The sequence below is a fragment of the Lutjanus erythropterus genome, chromosome 3 (assembly GCF_056507025.1).
Source record: "Lutjanus erythropterus isolate fLutEry1 chromosome 3, fLutEry1.hap2, whole genome shotgun sequence".
Classification (NCBI taxonomy): Eukaryota; Metazoa; Chordata; class Actinopteri; order Lutjaniformes; family Lutjanidae; genus Lutjanus; species Lutjanus erythropterus.
Window position 1 is genome coordinate 4,545,717 of NC_139319.1, and position 24,595 is coordinate 4,570,311.

Here is a 24,595-nt window from a genome sequence, read left to right on the forward strand (position 1 = left end):
CTTGTGTGTACTGAGTGTGAATTGCCGTGTTGGCGTGAGTTTCCAGTGGGTCTGCAGTGTAGTCTGCCGTGATTGCTGTGCACAGTTGAATCCTCCCTGAGAGAGAGTGTAGTTCAAATGCATGGTGTGCTTTCCTGAGGTGAAGCCCACAGATGATCCAGCCCCGACGCCCAGTACTGCCATGCTGTGTCCGCCTCCCCCTTGGACTTCCATTTTAATCGTTGTCAATTATTTAATTAAGATGAACTAATATTTTTCTAATGTCAGTGGTGTGGTTGTCATTTTCTCAGCCTCTTACCTGGTCGAACAGGTCCGCTACTTTTGTTAAAAACCAACTACAACAGATTTCTATTACAATAATAATAATTGGATGATTTGGATAGGGATATCATGATACCAGAAATTTAGTAGTCAATATCAATACTAGTGAAGATCAATATCTAATTTGATACCCTGGAAAAAACAAAAATAAAATTAAGCATTTGTTTGTGTTTTCCTCCTGAAATAAAAACTCTGAGGTTCTAGGACTAAAGACTGAGGGGGAGATTTAATGAGTCTGCCACAAATCACTGTCAGGAGAGCATGTTAAAGTCAAAGCAGAGCTGTTGCTGTGGCTGCACATGTTGCAGTCTTACACATGTAGTTGTTGTAGTTCAGTGCTGGTAGGGGTTCTTCTCCTGCAGGACTTGTACATGTCTATGCTGTCACTGTCATGTCCAGAAGAATTGCATCTCTGGTGGCTCTGGGACTGTTAAAAAACGAGCACCATCATGTTTTCAAAATTTTGGCATCGACTTGGTAACAAAGTGTTTTTTCTCATCACATCCCAAGTGTTGGAGCAGAATGTCCATTTGATAATCTAGGTGTTAATACAGAGACATACTTGAGTTTTCCCAATATTTTATCATTTCTGTATTATTTCTTTTTTGTTTTTTCTTTTTGGCCAGTTTAATTACATTAACTGATTTTATGTTCACTCAAACATGTATTGCCAGTGTTTTACACACAGTAGCTTTAAAGAGTGGATTTATGAACTCTTATAGATGGATCCAGACAGGGTAATGTGATCCTCTAATGTTTAAAGAATTAAAAGTCAAGGACAAGCAATTTAAAATGCAAATAGTTCAATATATAATATTGTTAGATATATAATATTATATAAAGTGAAAATAAAGTGAGTGTAAAACTGATGTGACAATCAGTGATGGATGTCAAAATGATGTTTCAGGGTCCTGATTCAGTATCTCTGATGTTTCACTGCCCTCTAGTGGGGAGGTTTAAGTGTTGCACATGCAGGCCTCATCTCTCTGAGTGCTCCCTCCACTGTTGGCTTTAAAGGGTCAGTTCACCCAAATTGCCAACAATCGGTATAAGTTTTTGTGTTTTTGCTTGTTTCCTCTTCCTTTTTATCCCCATTTAACTGGAGAACACCCAACTGAACCTCATGAAAAAGTCTTTAAAACTACTTTTCATAATCAGCATCATCACCATTGTGTGTAAATACCAAATCTGAGTCAGTGTGTCACATGTTGATGTTTGGTTAATAAGTCTGCGAGTCTCTCACACCTCAGTGTTCTGCATTTCTCTGCAAACAGCAGCAACCTGACAGCGGAGTGAACAGAGAAGAAACAAACCAACATGTCATCCTGTTTGGTAAAACATCCTCATGGATCACAGGTCTGATGCATTCTTGTTCCTTGACGACACCTATAGACTGTGTGACATGTATTTACAATCAAAAGTTGTATTTGTGGTGTCAGATGTGCCGTGGCACAGGTTCAGTTTTTCTCTTTTTGAATGGTCTTTTCTTGTGTCAGTGGGACACTGGCAGCAACACAGGTTTGGTATCAACAACCCATAACCGCAGTTTCCTGTTCTCTCCTACTGAGCTTATAGTTTGTAAAACAACACAATTTTATGATGATGTGGGTGTTCACAACACCACCATTTTTTTCACCACTGGGCTCATAGTTTATGTTAATCATATAAAGAGGAAGGAACTTAAACACCCTCTTTTAATAGCCTGACATCCGCATTCTGCTCACTGACCACGGAAGAAAGACATCTATAAAGACGACGTCCTTCTTCAGTGTAAGTAGAATTGCTTATTGATGTGACTGATGCTGTTTACCTCCTGTGTACATTATTATTTTATCTGCTGACATGTTTTATTGTCTCTGAAGCCTCACAGAGAGATGAGAGGAGCAGCTATGAGTTTAAGTGCAGCAGCGAGTGGATTTGTTGTCTTCCTTCTCTCTGTGTCAGGTACTGTATATCTACAGTTACATTCATTGCATCAAAAGAGGAGAATCTGGGAAAATGTGGGACTCAAAGAAACAGACTGAAGGTCACAGGTAGAAATAAGTAGATCAAAGTTGCATGAAGGGCAAACTTTTCAGGGACACTTCAAACATTGTTTTTGTGTACATGTACGCATGGTAATTTGTTTTAATATAGTTTTTGTTTATTGTTGTGTCAATTGTAATGAAATAGAAAGATCGTTTGCTTTTGTCTTTTGCATGAAGTATCTGTGTGCTAAGCTCTTTTACGTGCCTTAAAGTGAGAATCTTGTGGGTTTGATTCAGAAGGGTTTCCTCCTCACCCTGTGAAAACCTGCTTTGTTTAATTTGTTCTAAAGGTTGTAGAAGCACTAACTCTGCAGCTACATTTCTCACAGTGATGTTTTTGGGGGGTTTTTGATCTCTCAACACATACCGACTCAACTGTCATTACACATCTGCACCAAACCCTGATAGTTCCTCTCTCATCTGACCTCAGTGTGATGTTTCCATGCTATGTCTTGACAGATGTCTTTTTTTTCTTTTATCTATATACCATATACTGTAAACAGTTTCACACACCTCAGTGTTCTGCATTTATTTGTAATTTTCCATTTAACTCAGCATCAACCTGACCACAGAGTGAACAGAGAGGAAACTAATCAAGAAAAGCACAGACTCTCTAATAATTCATTTCTCCTCTTATGCTGATCAATAAGGTCACAGATCTGATTTGTCCCTTTTCCCCACACTGAACCTTTCAAAATAATTTTCCACCAATAATGTGGATGTCCAGGTAGTGTAATTTTATGGCTGTATGGTGCCCTGTCTCAGTGCACACAGAGATGAACTACTCTTCTACTTTCTGAAAAAAATGTGTAAAATGTATTTTTGTTAATTTTCTGTTGACACATAAGATTCATTTTTCAGACACTTTGTTGACAATATTCAAAATGAATGGACCAAAGCAGAAACACAAATTTTTTTGGGTCCCAAAAATGATTAAATATGACACCAAAAGAAAGTATATATTTCAGTTCAGTTGTAGTTTGATAGATGCATGTTTAGGAACCCTTTCTGGTTGGAAAATGACCATGGAACAAATCATATTAATCTGCTTTGTCTTATTATCTGTGCCAAGTGTAAGCTAGGAGGGATCATGTCATTTCTTCTGTGTGTGTATGTGTGTGCATGAATGAGTGAGTGCATGTGTGATGTCTGGAAGTACACTTAATCTGCATTTTATCTTGAATACTATTGGACCAATTGGCCTGTTTGTTTATGCACATTCATGACTGTATGTTGAAGGACCAGATGATTCAGAATTCTTGAAAAACTTTATGATTTGTATGTCTTGCTTTTTTTTATTGCTACAGGCATTGTGTTTTCATCCCATTCTTATGAACGTAATATCTCAGGAACACCCGGAGGGAAATTCTAAAGTCTTGACACAAATACTCACTTGGACTCAAAGATGAACTGATTTGATTTTGAAGGTCAAAGTCACAGTACCCTCACTAAACACATTTTTGGCTATAACTCAAGATTTTATGTGGTAATTATGACAATATTACTCACAAACAACTAACAGAATAAAATGATGAGGTGATTACATTTTATATCCAAAAGGTCAAAGGTCAACCCAACTCTGATATGGTGTTCAGCTCTCTGTAAAAACAGACTCTTGGTGAAAATATGTTTCTCAGTGGAAGTTATTCACTGGAGTCAAACACTGCACTCTACAGGTCAATATATATGTATAAGTTCCATGTTAAGTCTTTATGAGATACGTGACATGAGTCTGGACAGACATGGATGTAAACTGTAACTTGGTTTGTGGAGACAAGCAACTGTGAGACAGTAATTCTAGTGACTGGCAACTGTTTCAGTTTAAAATCTTGTTTCAGCTTAGGACAATCTATGTTGGGGTCATGTTAATGTTGGAGGAAGTAACAAATCTCCACTGGCTGCATCTGGCAGTTGCGGTGGCATTTGAGTAGGTGCTTCACCATTTTCTACCTGGTGGGGATCTACACTTTACTGAGTGACCTCTGCTAGTTTACTGGTTGTTAATTGAAGTCATTAATTTTGACTGTGGTTCCTGATGTGCTCTGTGTTACAGTGGTACGGGGTCAGAATGAGTGGAGAGTGACTTACAGTTCTACTGAGATCTGTGCTGTTAAAGGATCAACAGTGAACATCAGCTGCTCCTACACATACCCATCCACAGTATCGAAAGTGGAGAGTAAATTCTGGTTTGTAAAAGTGAGCAGTGGTTCTTATGTGGATCTGGAAACAGACCCAGAGTATTCAAGTCGTGTGCAGTATATCTGTGGTAATAACAGCTGCACTCTGAGAATCACAGACCTGAGAGAGAGCGACTCAGCTGAGTACAAGTTCAGATTCATAACAAACCAAAAAGGTGGGAAATTTTTTGGTTCACCTGGAGTCACTTTGTCTGTCACAGGTAACATTTTCATTTGAATATTTATTATTATTATTTTATTAATTATAAAGCATCTGTGTGCATGTATGTGTGTGTTGACAGTTCAGTCTAGAATGAAGACTCCTGTTCCTTATTTGCTTCTTAAGGTCTCCAGGTGCAGGTGAACAGATTGAAGGTCTACAAGTCTTCTATCTGGGCAAAGTTGAAGTGTCACAGCAGTTGTCGTCTTCCTGGTCATCTTCACTATATCTGGTACAAGAATGGACAGAACATTCAGGGTCAAACATTTAAGTCTTATTCAGACTTCTTTGATCCTGCAGACAACTGTTCCTGTGCTGTTGAAGGATATGAGAAGTCCCTCTCTCCTCCAGTGTGTGAGTTTACTTACAGTGTGCCACTGACATAACACCATCCGACACATCCGTCTTTAACCTTTTGTACCGTAGCTTAATTGCATGCAGAAGTTGATGAAAGCTAAAACTACTTAATTGCAAAATTAAAGCTGTAAGATAACAGCTCAGACTGGAAATTAGGAAAACAAGATCTGTCATCAGGTCTTCAGTTTGCAAATTCTCTTGATCAGAAACAACTTGTTGAACATCATAAAAATCCCTGATTAGCTGCTGTTGTGTATTTAGTTCACTTTTCTGAGTGAATTTGGAACCACTTTCTGTTCTTGTATAAAGTAGCCAGCACTTTTATGTGCTGTAAATTGAATCTATTGTAGTTTCTATGTGCAGCTGCTTTTATCATAGTGAAGTTTTTGGAGGGATTATGGCCTCACAGTGAAGTCGGCACATACTGACTCAACTTCTCTTCTATCGTCACACATCTGCACCAAACCCTGCTAGTTCTTTTACTGACTGACCTCAGAGTGATATTGATGTGATGCTTCCAAGCTATGTGTTGTCTTTTTATAATTTTTATCATAACTGCTGTAAACAGTTTGTCACACTTCAGTGTTTTGCATTTATTTTTAGTTCTTGAACCTGCAAAAACAGGATTCCCTATTTTTGTAATTTAAAGTGTCTCAGAATGTGCAGTAAAGAAAACACCCAATTACCTAAAAAGTTCACAGTGAGGATGTCTTCGATACTGATGCAAGATTTTTTAAATTACAAATTAGTACTATGTAAGCTTTTAACTCATTTGATAAATCTAACAATCACAGACTGCTGTTTCTTTCTTCCAGAAAGACTGCAGTAGTGACCCCATTCTTTAAATCAGCTGAAAGAACTTTCCCATCATATTATAGACCCATAATATTCTCCCAGTATCCTCTAAAGTATCCGCAAAGAGATGGTTTGTGTTCAGCTTGTGTCTCATTTAAATGAAACTGGTTTTGAAAAGCATCACTTAACAAAAATGGCAAATTGTTTTTTTTTGCTTTTTTTTTTTTTTTTTTTTTGACAAGTGATTAGTTCTAAAAGTGTTAGTGTGCACTCATTTGCCTTATTTGCGAACACACAGTGGAATTAAATGTTAAATGTCTTAATGATTTGTCCCTCCAGATGCCCCAAGGGAACCTGTGTCAGTGAGTCCCTCTGGTGAGATAGTGGAGGGCAGTTCAGTGACTCTGACCTGTAGCAGTGATGCTAACCCAGCAGCCAATTATACCTGGTATAAGGAGAACAGAAATCAATACCTTCAATCTATCAGTACAGAACGACAGCTTGTCTTCAGGTCCATCCAGTCCTCTGACGCTGGAGAGTATTTCTGTACAGCTGAGAACAACCTTGGGGGGGTGACAACAAAATACATCTCTATTAATATGAAATGTGAGTGACACAATTATCTAAAAAGCAGAAAAGTTTTTTTATTATTCATATCTACTTTTTTCAGCTCTGCCTGTTGCCAGTCACAAGAAAATCTCTTAAGTTGTAGATACACACACACACACACACACACACACACACACACACACACACACACACACACACACACACACCTTGATCCTCATTTTTGTTCATTTATTTTATAATCTTCAGATGCTCCAAAGCTTCCCTCTGTGTCAGTGAGTCCCTCTGCTGAGATAGTGGAGGGCAGTTCAGTGACTCTGACCTGTAGCAGTGATGCTAACCCAGCAGCTAATTACACCTGGTACAAGGAGAAGGAAGACTCACCAAAAGCATCAGGACAGAACTTCACCATCACTGACTTCAGAGCTGAACACAGTGGGAATTATTACTGTGAAGCCCAGAACAGAAGAGGACGTCATAACTCCACCTTACATCTGATTGTTATGGCAGGTAAGTTATCCACATTCACCTGCACCAACACCTGTTTTTTACAACTCACAACTGTTAAAAAGAAAATAAAATCTCCTGCCTACATTTCAAGAAAGTTTTTTCTGTAGCTGTGTTCAGGGAGGAACCTCCATCATTCAGAGGTGGATGACTCTGACTGACTAAAAGACAAAATCACCTGCAAACAAGTTCATCAATCTAATCCTGTTATTAAGGTATATCACATATCTATCTTTATTTCCAGGGAAATCAACAATAATATTGAATATCTTCAGGATGAGTCTGGTGGTCCTGATGATGATACCTCTTCTTCTCCTGAGCCTGTGGACGAGGTAAAACAATCAAAATCCATCAGTTCAGTCACCACTCTTTTATTTTTTTCTTCCAAATTCCTTTAGTTTTAGTGTAATTAATTAATTTATGGTAAATGTATTTGTATTTGTTGGACTCAATCCAGGAAAAAGAAACATCTGAGCTCCACCACTGAACCACAGGTACCTGAAGAGATGATAGAGGTGAGAGACAGAGACCTTATTGACAAAACTATTCTCATATCATTCTTCTGATTGACTCTTTTTGTGCCAACGTCATGATTATGTCACGTGTTACCTGAAGGCAAACATGAATCACATCAGAATAGTAGGTCCTTTTCTCTTATTACTGAGTGTTTGTCTATCATCTATCATGTAGATATACTTGTTATATTTCACCATCCAACCAGTGTTAGCTGAAATGTAAGCTAGCTTTACCCTTGTTTAGTGTTAATGTTATATCATGTATGCAGCTGCTTTAGCACTTTCACAGAGTCCTTGTTTTAAAATGTGTCAGATGAAAACCTTAAAATGTCAATTGGAGACTTAACTACACCATCCAACTACACTTATGAAATTTGCTTGTGAGTTATAATTTTAGCCGACAACATCCATGAAAAACTTGGTAGACTTAGCAACAGCAACTAAGGAGAGCAGGGCTTAGTGAAGGGTCAGTTGAAGTTTAATCACATACCAGCTGCCACTGATAGTCAAATAAGCAAAATACAAAGAAAGACAACTATGGATAAACACAATAAGATGAAAACTGGGAGATGAGCGTGAGCCATGAAAAAATAAACAAAATGAACTCAAAATGTTTGAGTTTTTCTCTTTTACCAAACAAAGATGAGCTTTAATTTGTTTGTTGACTTTAAAACTTGAAAAACAAAAAAACAAATAAAACTCACCAAACCATGTTGGTCAGTCTTTCCACTGTTGTAAAAATCACCAATTCTGGTTCGGTCGGAATAAATCCTTAATCCAGCACCTTAGATATGAAAATTTTTTGACTTTACCGATTGTCTTCCTCTCACTCGTCCTCTGGGCTCAGTGCATCGTCCTCCAGCCAGGTGCTGCGCTCGATGAGGTTTTATCTATTGGCTGGCTGGAGTCAGATAGGAGCTCTGATGATGGTTTCTGTAACTTGATTGTTTGAATAATAGTGTTGTGGGTGGTTGATATTAATCTCAAAATATTACTATTTAAAAATGAAGTTACAGAGCTGTGACCTGACAAAAGGGAATTAGATTTTGCTGAATGCTCTGGGAAGTGAAGAAGGTGTGAACTGAATTAATGTTTAAAATATTACTTGCTGAGCAGAAACCAGCAATACATTTGGACATGAAACAGTTTCAGAAAATAATTTACTTTTAAAATTGATTAAATACGTTTTTGGTCAAATCAAATTATATGCAGCTTTGAGTAATGAGTCCATGGAGCATCATTTTGTCGTCTCTCTCCATCAGTTGGACATCCTGAGTTTGACTTGACTGCAGCACAGTCAGAAGACACAGAGCAGCAGGAAGACACAGTGTGAAGTCCAGTCAGGTTACAGCCTCCTGCATTGAACAAAAACAGGCTGACTTCAGATTTACGGTCACAGTTACAGTTCTAACTTCACACAAGTTTCCTGTGATTTTCTTCAGATGCAGTTTAAGCAGATGCAGGACTCTGTGGAGGATGTTTGGGAGTGGAAACATTTGCCTTCAACTTAAAAAGTTTTCATGTGCAGTTTTCAGTTGCAGCAGGTAGGAGTCAGCAGCACAGGCAGTCAGCAGCAGCATGTAGCAGAAAGTTTAGAAGAATGTCATGTTGGCAGCTTGAACTGAATCATGTCCAGGTGTCAAACATTATTTATTGTTTAGATCAGCTGATGTTAATGTATTTCATATGATAACTCACTGTGTGCTTAAACATGCTTATTGTTTTGATATTTGAATAGTTTACTAACTGCATTTGTCTGTAAAATGTGTGGTAAGAAAGTGTACAGAATATATAAAGAATACAGCTTTAATACATAAATGCATTTATTTTGTGATCTTTATTCATTAAATGTTTTGTTATCACAAAAAAAAGGCTATGTTGCAGTGATTTGTTCAGCTCAGTTCTGTTTTTCTGTAGAGTTTCTGTACATACTGAAATTAAGATTAACATTATTATGGAAAATGTTAATTTGAATTTATACATAATAAATAGCTGTAAAATTCTGATCAGTTTCTGTTTTTCACCTGTCCTGGCCTGCACGCCTCATCAGAAAAATAATTTGATTTGGGATGTTGCTGATATGAAGATGCACACAGTTTTTCCTAAAGACAACCTGAACTTACATTTCAGCAGTAAACCTCTGCTCAGTTCCTCTAAAATCTTTGGGGTCATTTATTGAAGCAGAGTAGGTCAAGGTTCACTAAATGTGAGGCCTTATCAGAATAAAAGTCTATTCAGTTATCAATTTATCAGTTTGGTGTGACAATCATTGATGGATGTTAAAATGATGTTGCAGTATCTCTGATGATTCACTGCCCTCTAGTGGGGAAGTTTAAGTGTTGCACATGCAGGCTTCATCACTGAGGTTCCCTCCACTGTCTGCTTTAAAGGGTCAGTTCACACAAATTACAGACATATTTCCTCTCTTACCTTCAGTGGTATCAAACCATCTAGATAGTGTTTTTTTTTATTTTGCTGCATACAGTGAGGTCATTCAAATGTTAGGTGACTAATTTCCTTTATTTCTATCTCAATTTAAATATAGAACATCCAACTGAACCACATAAGCAAACTAACGTAATGAAAACTACTTTTTTCTCATCAACATCATAATTTTATCAGTGTGTTCATGCCAGATCTGACCAGTCCTCTTCATTATGTGTGTCACATGCTACACTAACAGACAAGACAGTTTTTCACACCTCAGTGTTCTGCATTTTTCTGCAAACAGCAGCGACCTGACCGCAGAGTGAACAGAAAGGAAACAAACCAACATGTCGTCCTCTCTTAAAATTAATACTCTGCTTTTCATCCTGTTCATTAAAATGTCCTCATGGCTCACAGGTCCAATGCATTCCTGTTCCTTCATTACACCTACAGACTATGTGACATCCTGCCTCAGTGCACATAGAGACTAACTGTAGAGAGCATGTGTCAGTATTTACAATCAAAAGAAGTGAAGTGTCAGATGTGCAGTGGTACAGAGTCAGAATGATGAAGTTACAAAATGTAATTGTTCAAATTTTTCATTTTTTCACATTTGTCACATGTGACTTTTTGCATGTTTTGTGTCAGTGGGATGTCTCTCTTTTTGACTTTACAGTTTGTAAAACAGCGCAACTTCATGATGTTGTGGGTGTTCACAACACCTCCACTTTTTTCACCATTTTGCACATCATTTATTTTAATAATCTAAAGAGGAAGGAAATTAAACACCCTCTTTTAATAGCCTGACATCCGTGTTCTGCTCACTGACCACGGAAGAAAGACATCTGTAAAGACGTCGTCCTTCTTCAGTGTAAGTAGAATTGTTTATTGATGTGACTGATACTGTTTACCTCCTGTGTACATTATTATTTTATCTGCTGACATGTTTTATTGTCTCTGAAGCCTCACAGAGAGATGAGAGGAGCAGCTATGAGTTTAAGTGCAGCAGCGAGTGGATTTGTTGTCTTCCTTCTCTCTGTGTCAGGTACTGTATATGTACAGTTACATTCATTGCATCAAAAGGAGAATCTGCGAAAATGTGGAACTTAGTGAGATAAAACTCAGCTGTGGAAATAAGTAGATCAGACTTGTATGAAAGGAAAACCTCCCAGAAATGTTTCAAACACTGGCTGTATGTACTATTGTGGAAACTCTCCAGACGTTCATTAGTCTCTTTAAATATAGTTGTTTTGTTTATTTCTCTGTCACTTGTAATGAATATTAGGAAAATTTTGTATTGTTTGCCAGTGTCATTTCTCCTTCATATGAAGTGGCTGCATGCTGAGCACTTTTACATGCTGTAAACTTAGAATCTCGTGGGTTTTATTCAGAACTGTTCCCTGACAGAAATCCTGTTCCCTTGTTTAAAGTTGATGCTGGTTGTAGAAGCACCAACTCATGTGTCTGACAATGAGTTTTTCTCTGCACCTACTTTTATCACAGTGAAGTTTTTTTGGAGGGATTTTGGTCTCAGTGAAGTCGCCACAAACCGACTCAACTTCTCTTTTGTCATCACTCATCTGCACCAAACGCTGCTAGTTCCTCTGTTTGATGTCAGTGTGATGTTTCCATGCTATGTGTCGACAGCAGTTTCTTTTCTTATCTTTCACACACCTCAGTGTTCTGCAATTCTTTTTAGTTTTCACACTTAACTCAGCAGCAACTTGACCACAGAGTGATCAGAGAGGACAATAACTAAGAGAAGCACAGACTCTATATTTCTCTTATCCTGGTCAATAAACTGCATTAAAGGTCAACGATTCAATATGTTGCTGTTTTCTTCACTGCACCTTCAGACTGGACGATGTCCTGTCTCAGTTCATGTCTGATAAATTGTAGAAAGCATGTGCACATCTTCCACTCTTCCTTAGTAGTAACCATCAGAAGCGGGAAGTAACAAAGTACAAATACTTTATTACTGTGCTTAAGTAGAGTTTTCAGGTATCTGTACTTTATTTGAGAATTTATTTTCTGAGAATTTTTAACTTTTACTCTCTACATTTTAATGCAAATATCTGTACTTTCTACTCCCTACATCTTCAAAACAGACTCATTACTTTAGTTTTAGTGCTTTTGAGGGAAATAATTGATTTTTATTTTGCATCACTTCATGCTGCCTTCCAACAAGAAATGAAATGTCCTTTGGAGGACTACTTTTTACTGTTATGTTTTGAGTACACTTCAGAGCCTGTACTTTTTTACTTTAACTTGAGTAAAATTAAATCAGTACTTCTTCTTTTTTTCAACACAAAGGAAAGGACATTGACTCCCCTGGAAGCCTATTGTGAGACATTTAGGGGGAGCTCTAAAACATGACGTTCCTAAAATAGATAATAAGAGTAAAAATATTTTGGTGTGTGTTTATTAGCTCATGATAATTTCCAAATGTTTATCTTGACTAATTAACAGAATGCTGTGAGTGCTGTTTGTTGTGTGTGCCACCACAGCAGCTGCGCTGTCCATGGTTCTGACACAAGCAGAGGTGACTGACAGACAGAAGGACAGACAGAAGATGTCATTTAATTCTATTCCTACTTGCTTTGTCTGGTTATAAAAACATCATACGGGCCAATTTCATTTTCTCTGATTATAACAATCCACAGACAGAAGGGAAATGACAGGACAGTAAAGGGTCAAAGAGGTGCAAACCACAAAACAGCTGTTTCTATGAGCCTATGATGCTTTATGTAAAGTCCTCCCATGTAAAAACAAACGTATCAGTGAGTTCTTTTTGGGTCAAGAACTCTTCACATTAGTTTACATGATGTTGAGACCTGAAACCAGGCTCAGTAAAAGCCTGAAAATCCTGGTTTCATTTAGAAAAAAAAATCAAAAGTCATGAAGCATTATTTTCAACAGAAGTTAGAAAGTGACTGAAAAGGAAATTATTATGTGCTACTGCTGTAATATAAGTGTAATGTGTTTATGAGTATATGACAATAATTGGTCTGAAATTAAGGATAATGAAGCTTTTCCAAGTCACCTTTTTCCCCACAAATCATATGAATCCACTTTGTCTTGTTTACTGATTGTTAATTGACGTCATTACTATTGATTGTGTTTGCTGATGTGCTCTGTGTTACAGTGGTACAGGGTCAGAATGACTGGAGAGTGACTTACAGCTCTACTGAGATCTGTGCCTTTAAAGGATCAACAGTGAACATCAGCTGCTCCTACACATACCCATCTGGAGTAAAGACAGTTGAGAGTAAATTCTGGTTCACAAAAGTGAGCAGTGGTTTTTATGTGGTTCTGATAAATGATCCAGATTATTCAGGTCGTGTGCAGTATATCTGTAGAAACAACATCTGCACTCTGAGAATCACAGACCTGAGAGAGAGAGACTCAGCTGAGTACAAGTTCAGATTCACAACAAACCAAGAAGGTGGAAGTTATACTGGTTCACCTGGAGTCACTTTGTCTGTCACAGGTAACATTTAGTCTGAATATTTATTAATTTATTTAATTAATTTAAGTGTTTACCATCTTGTTACTTACATCTGTGTGTGTGTGTGTGTGTGTGTGTGTGTGTGTGTGTGTGTGTGTGTGTGTGTGTGTGTGTGTGTGTGTGTGTGTGTGTGTGTGTGTGTGTGTGTGTGTGTTTACAGTTCAGTCTAAAATCAAAACTTCTGTCCTTTATTCACATATTCAGATCTACAGGTGCAGGTGAGCAGACTAAAGGTGTACAAGGACCAGTCTAATATCTGGGCAAAGCTGAAGTGTCACAGCAGTTGTCGTCTTCCTGCTCATCCAAACTACATCTGGTACAAGAATGGACAGAACATTCTGGGACAAACATCTAATTCTTATTCAGACAACTTTTTTCCTGGACACAACTATTCCTGTGCTGTAGAAGGACATGAGACCTTCTCCTCTCCTGCAGTGTGTGAGTTTACTTACAGTTTTCCAATGAAACACCATCTGGTGCAGCCTTTAACCTTTTGTACTGTACCTAATTTGATTGATTAATTAAACAATTAATTGATTTAAAAAACAATCTCTTATTCTCTGCCTTAACTGCAAAATTCATCTGTAAAATAACAGCTCACACTGGAAATTCAGCCAAATAAGATCTGTCATCAAGTCTTTAGAGGTTGTAAATTCTTTGGATCACAAAAAAACTGTTGCCGATCATGATAGAAATTCTGTAATTATTTGCCAACTCTAAGATATTAGTAAGATCTTGTATTGTGCTGGCCACTGTCTTTTGTTCTTGTCTTTTGCATGAAGTAGCTGTGCTGTGCTCTTTCACATGTTGTAAACGGAGAATATTGTGGGTTTTAATTAGAACTTTTCCTGAAAACCTGTCACCCTGTTTAATTTTTTGTGAAGCAGAAACTCATTGTAGAAGCACCATCTCTAATAATTAATATTTCTCCTCTTATCCTGGTCAGTAAACTGCATTAAAGCTCACAGGTCCAACACATTCCTGTTCACTTCACTGCACCTTCAGACTGGATGATGTCCTGTCTCAGTGCACAGAGAGATGAACTGTAGAAAACATGTGGACATCTTCCACTCTTCCTTTGCACTGACTGTGTATAACTGAGCAACCACTTTGTGTCTGTGAGAAACAATAATAATAATAACCACAAAAATCATGAAACATTATTTTCATCAGGAGTTTGTGCCTAAAAAAGAGAAGTTAACATGTGAGAAAGTAATGATACAGAACAATTCTGAGTACAGTGCTCTGCTGCTCTATCTCAGAATTGTGTAAATGTGTGTAAAAATGTTTTTAATTATTTGTCTGTTTTGCTTGATATATTTTTAGAACAAATTGACCAAAGCAGAAACACACAATAGTAACACAGGAATATGTGTTACTATTGTGTGTTTCTGCTTTTGGTCCATTCGTGACTCAGCTACATTAAAATATGACAAACACCTGGTTAAATTTTCTATGATCCATTTCACTTCTAGTTAGATTGATGCATGATTAAGAACTTATTATGGCAATAATTAGTCTGATAATTGAGGTTCCCTTTTCCAGATCATATTGATCCACTTTGTCTTATTAACTGATTGTTAACTGAAGTCATTAATTTTGATTGTGACTCCTGATGTGCTCTGTGTTACAGTTGTATATAAACAGAAGGGCTGGAGAGTGACTTACAGTTCTACTGAGATCTGTGCCTTTAAAGGATCAACAGTGGACATACAGTGCTCCTACACATACCCATCCAGAATAAATCGCCAAGATACCATAGTGATGAAAACATTCTGGTCTAAAGGTGATACAGTTATGGATCTGGAAACAGACCCAGAGTATTCAGGTCGTGTGCAGTATATCTGTGGTAACAACAACATCTGCACTCTGAGAATCACAGACCTGAGAGAGAGAGACTCAGCTGAGTACAAGTTCAGATTCACAACAAACCAACCAGGTGGCAGTTATATTGGTTCACCTGGAGTCACTTTGTCTGTCACAGGTAACACTTTCATCTGAATATGTTCTAATTTATTTTTAAATGTTCAGCATCTTCTAAAATTTTTATTTTATTTTTTTTTTTTTTTGTGTGTGTGTGTGTGTGTGTGTGTGTGTGTGTGTGTGTGTGTGTGTGTGTGTGTATGTGTGTGTGTGTGTGTGTGTGTGTGTGTGTGTGTGGGTTGACAGTTCAGAGAAAATGCAGAGTTCTTATTCCTTATGCTTTATTCAGCACATTCAGATCTTCAGGTGCAGGTGAGCAGATTAAAGGTCTACAAGTCTTCTAGCTGGGCAGAGCTGAAGTGTCACAGCAGTCGTCATCTACCTGCTCATCCAAACTACATCTGGTACAAGAATGGACAAAACATCTGGAAGGGAACAGCTTCATACTCAGGCTATTTTGATCCTGCATACAGTTATTCCTGTGCTGTAGAAGGACATGAGAAGTTCCCCTCTCCCTCAGTGTGTGAGTTTACATACAGTTTTCCACTGACATAATACCATCTGCTCCAGACTCCAAACTTTTGTACTGTAACTCAACTACATGTAATGTAGTTGTATTTGGTTATTCATTGAGCAGAATGAAAACCAGATCACTTCCCCATGACAGTGTAAACATGTTGTATAATTATCTGTTATTCTAAGTAAAGTTAAGCTGTAAAATAACATCTCATACTGGAAATTTAGCAGAACAGGACTTGTCTTCATGTCTGTGGAGTTTGTAAAGTCTTTAGATCACAAAAAATGTGTGCTGATGATCATAGAAATTCTTTCACAGCCTCAATCCTGTTTTTGATCATTCTTCCTCTCTGTCCCTCCCTTCAGTCACATCTGTCTTCTTCTATTCTCATGCATTTTCTTGCCATCCTTCCATTCTCCTTCCATCCACCAGATGCCCTCTGACTTGTCCACTTCCTCTCATCTGCCCTACAATAACCACATACCTTCTGGACACAGTCACAGACATTGGGTGTGTTCTGATTTCCTAGTAGTTCCCTGTGAAGTGAACTGCACAGGGTTTTCAGCTATGATAAGTAGGATTCCAAACAGTAAGGAGCAAGAAATGTTTAGTTCAAAGGGACCTGTGAACTGTGTAGAGAAGAATTGAACAACAGCTCTTCACTTTGCAGAAATCTGAGAAGATGTTCCATCAGATTATCCATCAGTCATCACACCTAAAACAAACAAACAGCTCACAGAGGACTTTTATATCACATGGGTGTTTTTATATATTATATGTATTTTTAATTTGAAATAATTAAACCTTAATTTAATATTTAATCATTTAAAATTTAAAATATGTAATTTTAATAATTAATTAAATATTTACTTTTATATTGTATATTATTTGAATATTTTATCTGTAAGTATTTTTGTTGTAATTAATGCTGCCTGTCATAATTATCAAGGATGACATAATATAAATACAGTCTCAAAATAATCAACATAAAATTACACAATAACCTATAAATCTAAGTAATATTCATCTCTTTAGAAATGACACTGCACACCCTGTAAACTGATCAAATCATTTATTTACACACATTTCAGAAGAATAAGTTTTGTAATGGCATCAGTAATTGGTTTGTTTCATTCAGGTTTTTATGTCAGTGAGTTTTTATTTCATGCAAAGTTTCACTTGGAGATACTCTCTGAACATGGAGCAGAGAGGACTGTTAATTTTCACTGTGGAACAGAACACAGTTAAGACCACTTTGGTCTGTTCCTGAGATACATCAACATCAATGCTCTCTTGGTCTGGTCAAGACTGGCCTGTGAACAAATATATTTTTCTGGATAAAGAACACTATAATATTTATATTTCGCAACTGATTTCAATCAGTCATGTTAAATTCAAGGATTTATGATCTACATTGAGTAGAAAAGTTTTGTTTTTTTTTCAAATTTTCTCCATGTTGATCAGGAACCCTTGAACGTAAAATCTACTCCTTGAAACAGGAAATATATATGGAAATATAAATGTTCTACGTTGTTCTGTCAGTCAGCTTTGCAATTTGATTCTGAAGTAAAAGGAACTAGTTTGTTTTTTCTGAAATATGACTTACATGGATTCTGACTGTCAACATACAAATTGAAATTAAATTCTAAATGTGTTCATGTTTGTGTTTTGTCCTCCAGATGCCCCGAGTGTTGCCTCTGTGTCAGTGAGTCCCTCTGGTGAGATAGTGGAGAACAGCTCAGTGACTCTGACCTGTAGCAGTGATGCTAACCCAGCAGCTAATTATAGCTGGTACAAGAGGAATGGAAATCCAAACCTTCATCCTCTCCATGAAGGACCACAGCTTGTCTTCAGCTCCATCCAGTCCTCCAACTCTGGAGAGTATTACTGTGAAGCTGAGAATGATCTGGGAAAGAGCACATCTGAATATATTTCAATTGATGTGAAATGTGAGTAAATTGCAGCTAATTTCAAAAGCATCATGCAGCTGTTGACATTTCTTCAAACATTCATTACACAGTCAACTGTTTTGCTGATCACACACTTTCTTTAGCTTTACTTGTTTAACATTCAGTAGCAGATGATGAAAAGGTAGTTTTATTTACATTTGGCTCCAGGACTTCAGGAATTTTCTGCAGGAAAATTCAAACCTTCAGTAATGCAGAAAACCACCTCTACAGTTTTTAGATGCTCCATCACAAAAATATACATTCAAGAACCAGTGTGTCCAAAGAATTCTGACCTTTTATCAGACCTGTCTCCTAGAAATGATGTTCATTTACAGGCCAGGTATGAGTCCTAGGAAGACTTAATTTTCCAATTAAAAGCCTTGCAAATGGTCATGAAGTCACTTCAAGCACAAAATGCCTGTACATTTCATCTTTGAAAGTTATGTTACCCTGTTACAGTCTTTAAGGTTGTTGTTATTCTAGCTAGTTAGCAGAGGTGTAAATGCTCCAGTTTTACTTTGCCCATAATTTAACCCTTTCTCCAGTGCTTCCAGTTATCTGTTCATCTCTAGAGCAAGTCTCATTCACGTCATTACACCTGTCAAACAGCATTCCCTATTAAGAATATAGATATTACTATGAGGGACCATATTGGCTAAATAATGTGGAGGAAACATTTTCATGTGAATAACTGTCCAACGACACCAGTATTTGGGAACAAATTTGTCCACATAAATTTGTAGTGGTTATAACACTCACTAATTAACTGTTCATTCAACATTCAAACAAATAATAATTATTATGTGTGTTTAAGCTTGTACGGTTAGACACCTCATCATATATGACTAAAATAACATTTAGTTGCAACTTCATGAGCTCACTGTTTTAGTTGTGCTCAGCTTTCTTTTGATAGAAATTAGGGTGGACCAAACCATTTTGATAGAAAAACAATCTAGCATTGCTGTACTCAAATACAGTCTGAGTACAGACTGAGTGAATCCAGTTTTGTGTTGGAGAGAGAACCTGGACATACCATTAGAACAACATGTGTAAATAATTATTTTCTGTAGAATTTATTTCAGCTAATAGGTGTGTTTACTCCACTGTGTCACAAACAAATTAACACATTTTGCCAAACGTAACAAGGCAGTGACTAGTTTTTTAACACGTGTTGCCAAGGAGTGAATCAAACTCACCCATCTACTAATATTAGCTTCTTACATGTTGTCTGTTATTCAGCCTTTTTTCTACATTTAAATATTCAGCTCCACTGAGGAAACTCATCTGTATCCTAAAGTAAAACATGTTCATGTTTTGTGCTCTAGATGCCCCGAGTGTTGCCTCTGTGTCAGTGAGCCCCCCTGGTGAGACAGTGGAGGGCAGTTCAGTAACTCTGACCTGCAACAGTGATGCTAACCCAGGAGCTACATATACCTGGTATAAGAGGAATAGAAATCCAGACCATCATCTACTCAGGACACAACCACAGCTTGTCTTCAGCTCCATCCAGTCCTCTGACTCTGGACAGTATTACTGTGAAGCAGTAAATGACTTGGGGAAGAGCAGATCTGAAAATATTTCGATTGATGTGAAATGTGAGTAAAATGCAGCTAATTTCAAAAGCATCATGCAGCTGTTGACATTTCTTTAAACATTTATTACACAGTCAACTGTGTTGCTGATCACGCACTTTCTTCAGCTCTGCTTGTTTAACATTCAGTAGCAGATGATGAAAAGGTAGTTTTATTTACATTTGGCTCCAGGATCTGCAGGAATTTTCAGGGGATTCAAATGTTCAATAATCCAGAAAACCACCTCTACAGTTTCAGATGCTCCATCACAAAAATATACATTCAAGAACCAGTGTGACTTCTGACCTTTTATCAAACCTGTCTCCTAGAAATGATGTTCATATACAGGTCAGGTATGAGTCCTAAAAAGACTTAATTTACTAATAAAACACCTTACAAATGGTCACTTCAAGTGCAAAATGCCTGTACATTTCATCTTTGAAAGTTATGTTACCCTGTTACAGTCTTTATAGCAGGGGTCCCTAACAGGCGGACCGTGGTCCGAGTCTGGACCCAGACGCCATCCTATACAGACCCGGACCTATAACCAATAAATTATCAATTCAATTTTAAACTTTGACGGGACGCTTCTATTTTAATTGGCGCAACTTTTTTAGTCTTTCCGGCGCTGGTTTAGCTGATCAGGAAACGCACAGACCAATTGCAGAAAAGGTGCGTGTGGAGAAGACTGTTGTTAATGACGGAGTTTATTACAACAGTCGAAACTAACGTGATGGTTAATGACATCTTTTAATTTACTTTTATTGAGATAATTTACTTTTCTTCTTTGGATAAATTTAAATATTTGAATTTTAGAAACCCCAAAATGTTGCATAGTGTAAACCTTTTAAATTTAAGGCAACAAAATAGTAACAAATCAGGTTCACAGTTAACTGTGACTAAATTTTGAAAAACCTTTAAAGTTTGCAAAAGTTTGAGTTGGGCACAAAACTCAAGAATCTATTGCAGTATGTTGTACACTAAATTTCAAAAAGGTGTTCATATTTCATCAACTAAAATATCAAAAACTGTGTCTATGGCTCGGAGTCTTTTCCTCTAAATTGGCTGCCCCAAAAAAATATTCAAGGAAAACAGAGCATTTAGTAGCTGTAGCTCTTGACAGATCCCCCCCTCCCCACCCCCACCCTTATTTTTGGCGGAAAGTGGTTATTTTGATTGTAAAGGTTGCAGATCCCTGCATTAGAACAACGTGTGTAAATAATTATTTTCTGTAGAATTTTCTTGAATTTTACCCTCATCCTGTCCATAAAGGACCACAGCTTGTCTTCAGCTCCATCCAGTCTTCTGACTCTGGACAGTATTACTGTGAAGCAGTAAACAATATGGGGAAGAGCAAATTTGAATATATTTCGATTGATGTGAAATGTGAGTGAAAGAGTTTATATAAGAAGCATCATACAGCTGACTAATTCTTCAGCTTTGCTTTGTGTACATCACAAGACCACTTCTTAAGTCTCAGATGCTTCTGATACCACACACAATTATTGCTCATGTTCACACAATATGTTACACAAAAAAATCTATCATTATTTATTTAATCTTCTGTAGATGCTCCAAAGCTTCCCTCTGTGTCAGTGAGTCCCTCTGGTGAGATAGTGGAGGGCAGCTCAGTGACTCTGACCTGTAGCAGTGATGCTAACCCACCAGCTAATTACATCTGGTACAAGGAGAATGAAGACTCACCAAAAGCATCAGGACAGAACTTCACCATCACTGACTTCAGAGCTGAACACAGTGGGAATTATTACTGTGAAGCCCAGAACAGAATAGGCCATCATCACTCCACCTTACATCAGATTGTTGCAGCAGGTAAGTGTTTGCATTCAGCTGAGGTTATAAAACATCATGTGATATGTGTAATATGTGTCCATTTGTATCAAACCTTCTTTTGTGTTTTCTCACTGTCAGGTGGTAAAAAACACTGGGAAGAGCACACACTGAAAAATTACTTCTTATCAATTTTTCTTATACTCAACAAATGAGGCATTTATCAGTTTATATCAGTACAGTATAGGCAGGAAATTGTTGACCTCAGCTGGGGACATTGTTCAAAGGGTGAAGAAGCATTTTGAGAACCTTCTTAACCTGACAGTGGCGTCCTTTGGATAGGTGGCAGAAAGTTGTTCAGTTATCTGGGAGTCAGTTTCTGCTTCTCTATGATTAGAGGTGAATATTAGATTCAAGGAAAAATAGTCCAGACGAAGTCATAATAAAGGGCTCAAGTTAATTTAATTATCTTGTTTACATGTGTTGTGTCAGTCTGTGAGAGGTTCAAGAATATTATGTTCCCGGATGTTTCTGTGAGGGGTCCTGCTTCAGTCTGGGGTACAGCAGTCATCACTGCTTAAGAGCCTTTCAGTCCCTTTGCACTCAGACTGAAAGTATTGTTTTGTCTGTATTGTTGGGCTCATGTAAAAAACATTGTTGCTGTTGGCTTCCGTCTTGTTATCTTTGCTGTTCATATAGAGCCAAGGTCTGAAAAGTACCTATTTATTAGGATATCAGTGTGACATGTCTACTGTTTGCAAATGATCCTGTCCTTTTCTGATTGTTGTGGCAGGTAAGTTATCCACATTCACCTGCATCGACACCTGTTTACTGCAACTGACAGTTGTTGCACTTCAAGACAGTTTTTCTGTAGCTCTGTTCAGGGAGGATCCTCCATCATGTCAGAGGTGGTTGACTCTGACTGACTGATTAACAGACAGAATCACCTGCACACGGATTTATCAGTCTAATCCTGTTATTGAGGTGTATCACATATCTATCTTTATTTCTAGGGAATTCAGCAATGACAATGAATATCATCAGAGTGAGTCTGGTGGTCCTGATGCTGATTCCTCTTCTTCTCCTGAGTCTGTGGACAAGGTAAAACAATTAAAATCCATCACTTCAGTCACCACTCTTTTATTTTCTACTTCAGACTTCGCTTAGTTTTATTGTTATGAATTTATTCATATTAAGTTTTGTATTTGTTGTTGTTGGACTCAATCCAGGAAGAAAAAACCTCAGAGTTCCACCACTGAACCACGTGAACCTGGAGAGATGATAGAGGTGAGAGACAGAGACTTTGTTGACAAAACTTTCTTCATATCACACATGTAATTTACTCTTTTTGTGCCAACGTCATAATTATGTCAAACATGAATCACCTCAGAGTAGTAGGTCACAGAACCAAAGTGAAAATGTCTTGCTGTGTTGTTGGGTTCCTGAATTGAAGCAGAACACTGGGAGACAAATTGAACTCTGAACTGAATTGAATATTCTCACACAGATTTTCCTATTAAACAGAAAAATCCAACTGATCATCTTATGAATGCAACTTTCTCTCTGATACTGAACAAAGACAAGCTTTAACTGGCTCCTTAATTTTAAAACTCAAAAGACAGAAATAAAATAAATTTCAACAAAACCGTCTTGGTAAGTCTTTGCACTGTTATAGTAATCACCAATTCTGGTTTGGTCAAAAAAAAAATCCTTAATCCAGCACGTTTGATATGAAAATAGTTTGGCTTTATAGACTGTGTTCCTCTCACTCGTCCTCTTGGCTCAGTGCATCGTCCTCCAGTCAGTGGATGTTTCCTGTGCTGTTGAGTGCATCACAGAGCAGCGTGATCCCTCAACTGTTGTGTTCTTACTACCATGTAAGTTAATATTTGCACTCATTAAGAAGTGGCACGGTTCCTGGTTGAAACAGCGAAATATAATTTATCGTTTGTTGTTGCAAAAGTTTTTCATAAACTGAAGAAGGTGAACTGACAAAAGGGGGATTAGATTTTGCTAAATGCTCTGGAAAGTGAAGAAGGTGTGAAGAGAATTGATGTTCAAAATAGAACTTGCTGAGTAGAAACCAGCAATGAATGTGGCCATAAAACAATTTAAGCAAATAAATTACTTTTATGCAGCTTTGAGTAATGAATCCATGGGGCATCATTTTGTTGTCTCTCTCCATCAGTTGGATGGAGACTGCAGTTGACTGCAGCACAGACAGAAGACACAGAGCAGCAGGAAGACACGGTGTGAAGTCCAGTCAGGTTAGAGCCTCATGCACTGAATAAAAACAGGCTGACTTCAGATTTACAGTCACAGTTACAGTTCTAACTTTACATAAGTTTTCTGTGATTTTCTTCAGATGCAGTGTAACCAGAGGCAGGACTCTGTGGAGGATATTTGGGAGTGGAAACATTCACCATCAACTCAACTCATGTAGCAGAACGTTTAGAAGAATGTGGTGTTGGCAGCTTGAACTGAATCATGTCCAGGTGTCAAACATGATTTATTGTTTAGATCAGCTGATGCTAATGTACTTCATATGATAACTCACTATATGCATAAACATGCTTATTATTTTGATATTTGAATAGTTTACTAACTGCATTTGTCTGTAAAATGTCCACTAACCAGGTAGTGATGTGTGATAACAAAGTGTAGAGAATATATAAAGAATTACAGCTTTAATACATAAATGTATTCATTTTGTGATCTTTATTCATAAACTATATTTTGTACATATTGGTTAGTTGTAACTATGCAAGCTTATTGTTACCTGTAGAATTAAATATATTTCAGTAATTGAGGATTAAAGTTGTTATGCAAAATTTCCATTTGAATTTATACATAATAAATAACTTGAAAAATGATCAGCTTCTGGGTTTTCACCTGTCCAGACAATACTTTAAACAGCAGAATGCCAACCCTGATCCTCAAGGCACGCTGCCCTGCATGATTTAGATGTTTCCCTGGTCCAACACACCTGATTCAAATGATCAGCTCATCATCAAGGCTCTGCAGAAGCCTGACAACAACCTGATCATTTGAATCAGGTGTGTTGGACCAGGGAAACATCTAAATCATGCAGGGCAGTGTGCCTTGAGGACCAGGGCTGGGAAACACTGGTTTAAATGATGTTTCAGGGTCTTGATTCAGTATCTCTGATGTTTCACTGCCTTCTAGTGGGGAAGTTTAAGTGTTGCACATGCAGGCTTCATCACGCTGAGGCTCCCGCCACTGTCTGCTTTAAAGGGTCAGTTAACACAAATTACAGACATATTTCCTCTCTTATCTTCAGTGGTATCAAGCCGTGCAGATAGTTTTCTTTTTAAATGTAGAACATCCACCTGAACTACATACACAAAGTAAAGTCAAAAGATAAAACTACTTTTTTCAGGGCGCCCCTATAGCTCAGTTGGTAGA

General features: G+C 37.5%; 2 protein-coding genes and 1 pseudogene across 2 annotated transcripts; all 3 read left to right on the plus strand.

Annotated features, from left to right (window-relative positions):
• The first annotated feature begins 2,195 nt into the window (after positions 1-2,195).
• LOC146329483 (uncharacterized) lies at positions 2,196-6,500 on the plus strand (annotated as a pseudogene).
• A 4,243-nt stretch (positions 6,501-10,743) lies between these two features.
• Positions 10,744-23,425, plus strand: LOC146329484 (B-cell receptor CD22-like). The gene is made up of 11 exons (XM_084714432.1): positions 10,744-10,784; positions 10,877-10,958; positions 13,059-13,403; positions 13,626-13,859; positions 17,541-17,810; positions 19,136-19,405; positions 20,951-21,211; positions 22,183-22,270; positions 22,399-22,456; positions 22,956-23,046; positions 23,358-23,425. The coding sequence occupies exons 2-11, from the start codon at positions 10,889-10,891 to the stop codon at positions 23,423-23,425; spliced, it is 1,755 nt and encodes a 584-aa protein (XP_084570558.1). The 5' UTR covers positions 10,744-10,784; positions 10,877-10,888.
• LOC146329485 (uncharacterized) lies at positions 14,574-15,899 on the plus strand. Its single transcript, XM_084714401.1, has 3 exons — positions 14,574-14,633; positions 15,012-15,405; positions 15,643-15,899. The coding sequence occupies exons 1-3, from the start codon at positions 14,574-14,576 to the stop codon at positions 15,897-15,899; spliced, it is 711 nt and encodes a 236-aa protein (XP_084570527.1).
• Positions 23,426-24,595: the final 1,170 nt, after the last annotated feature.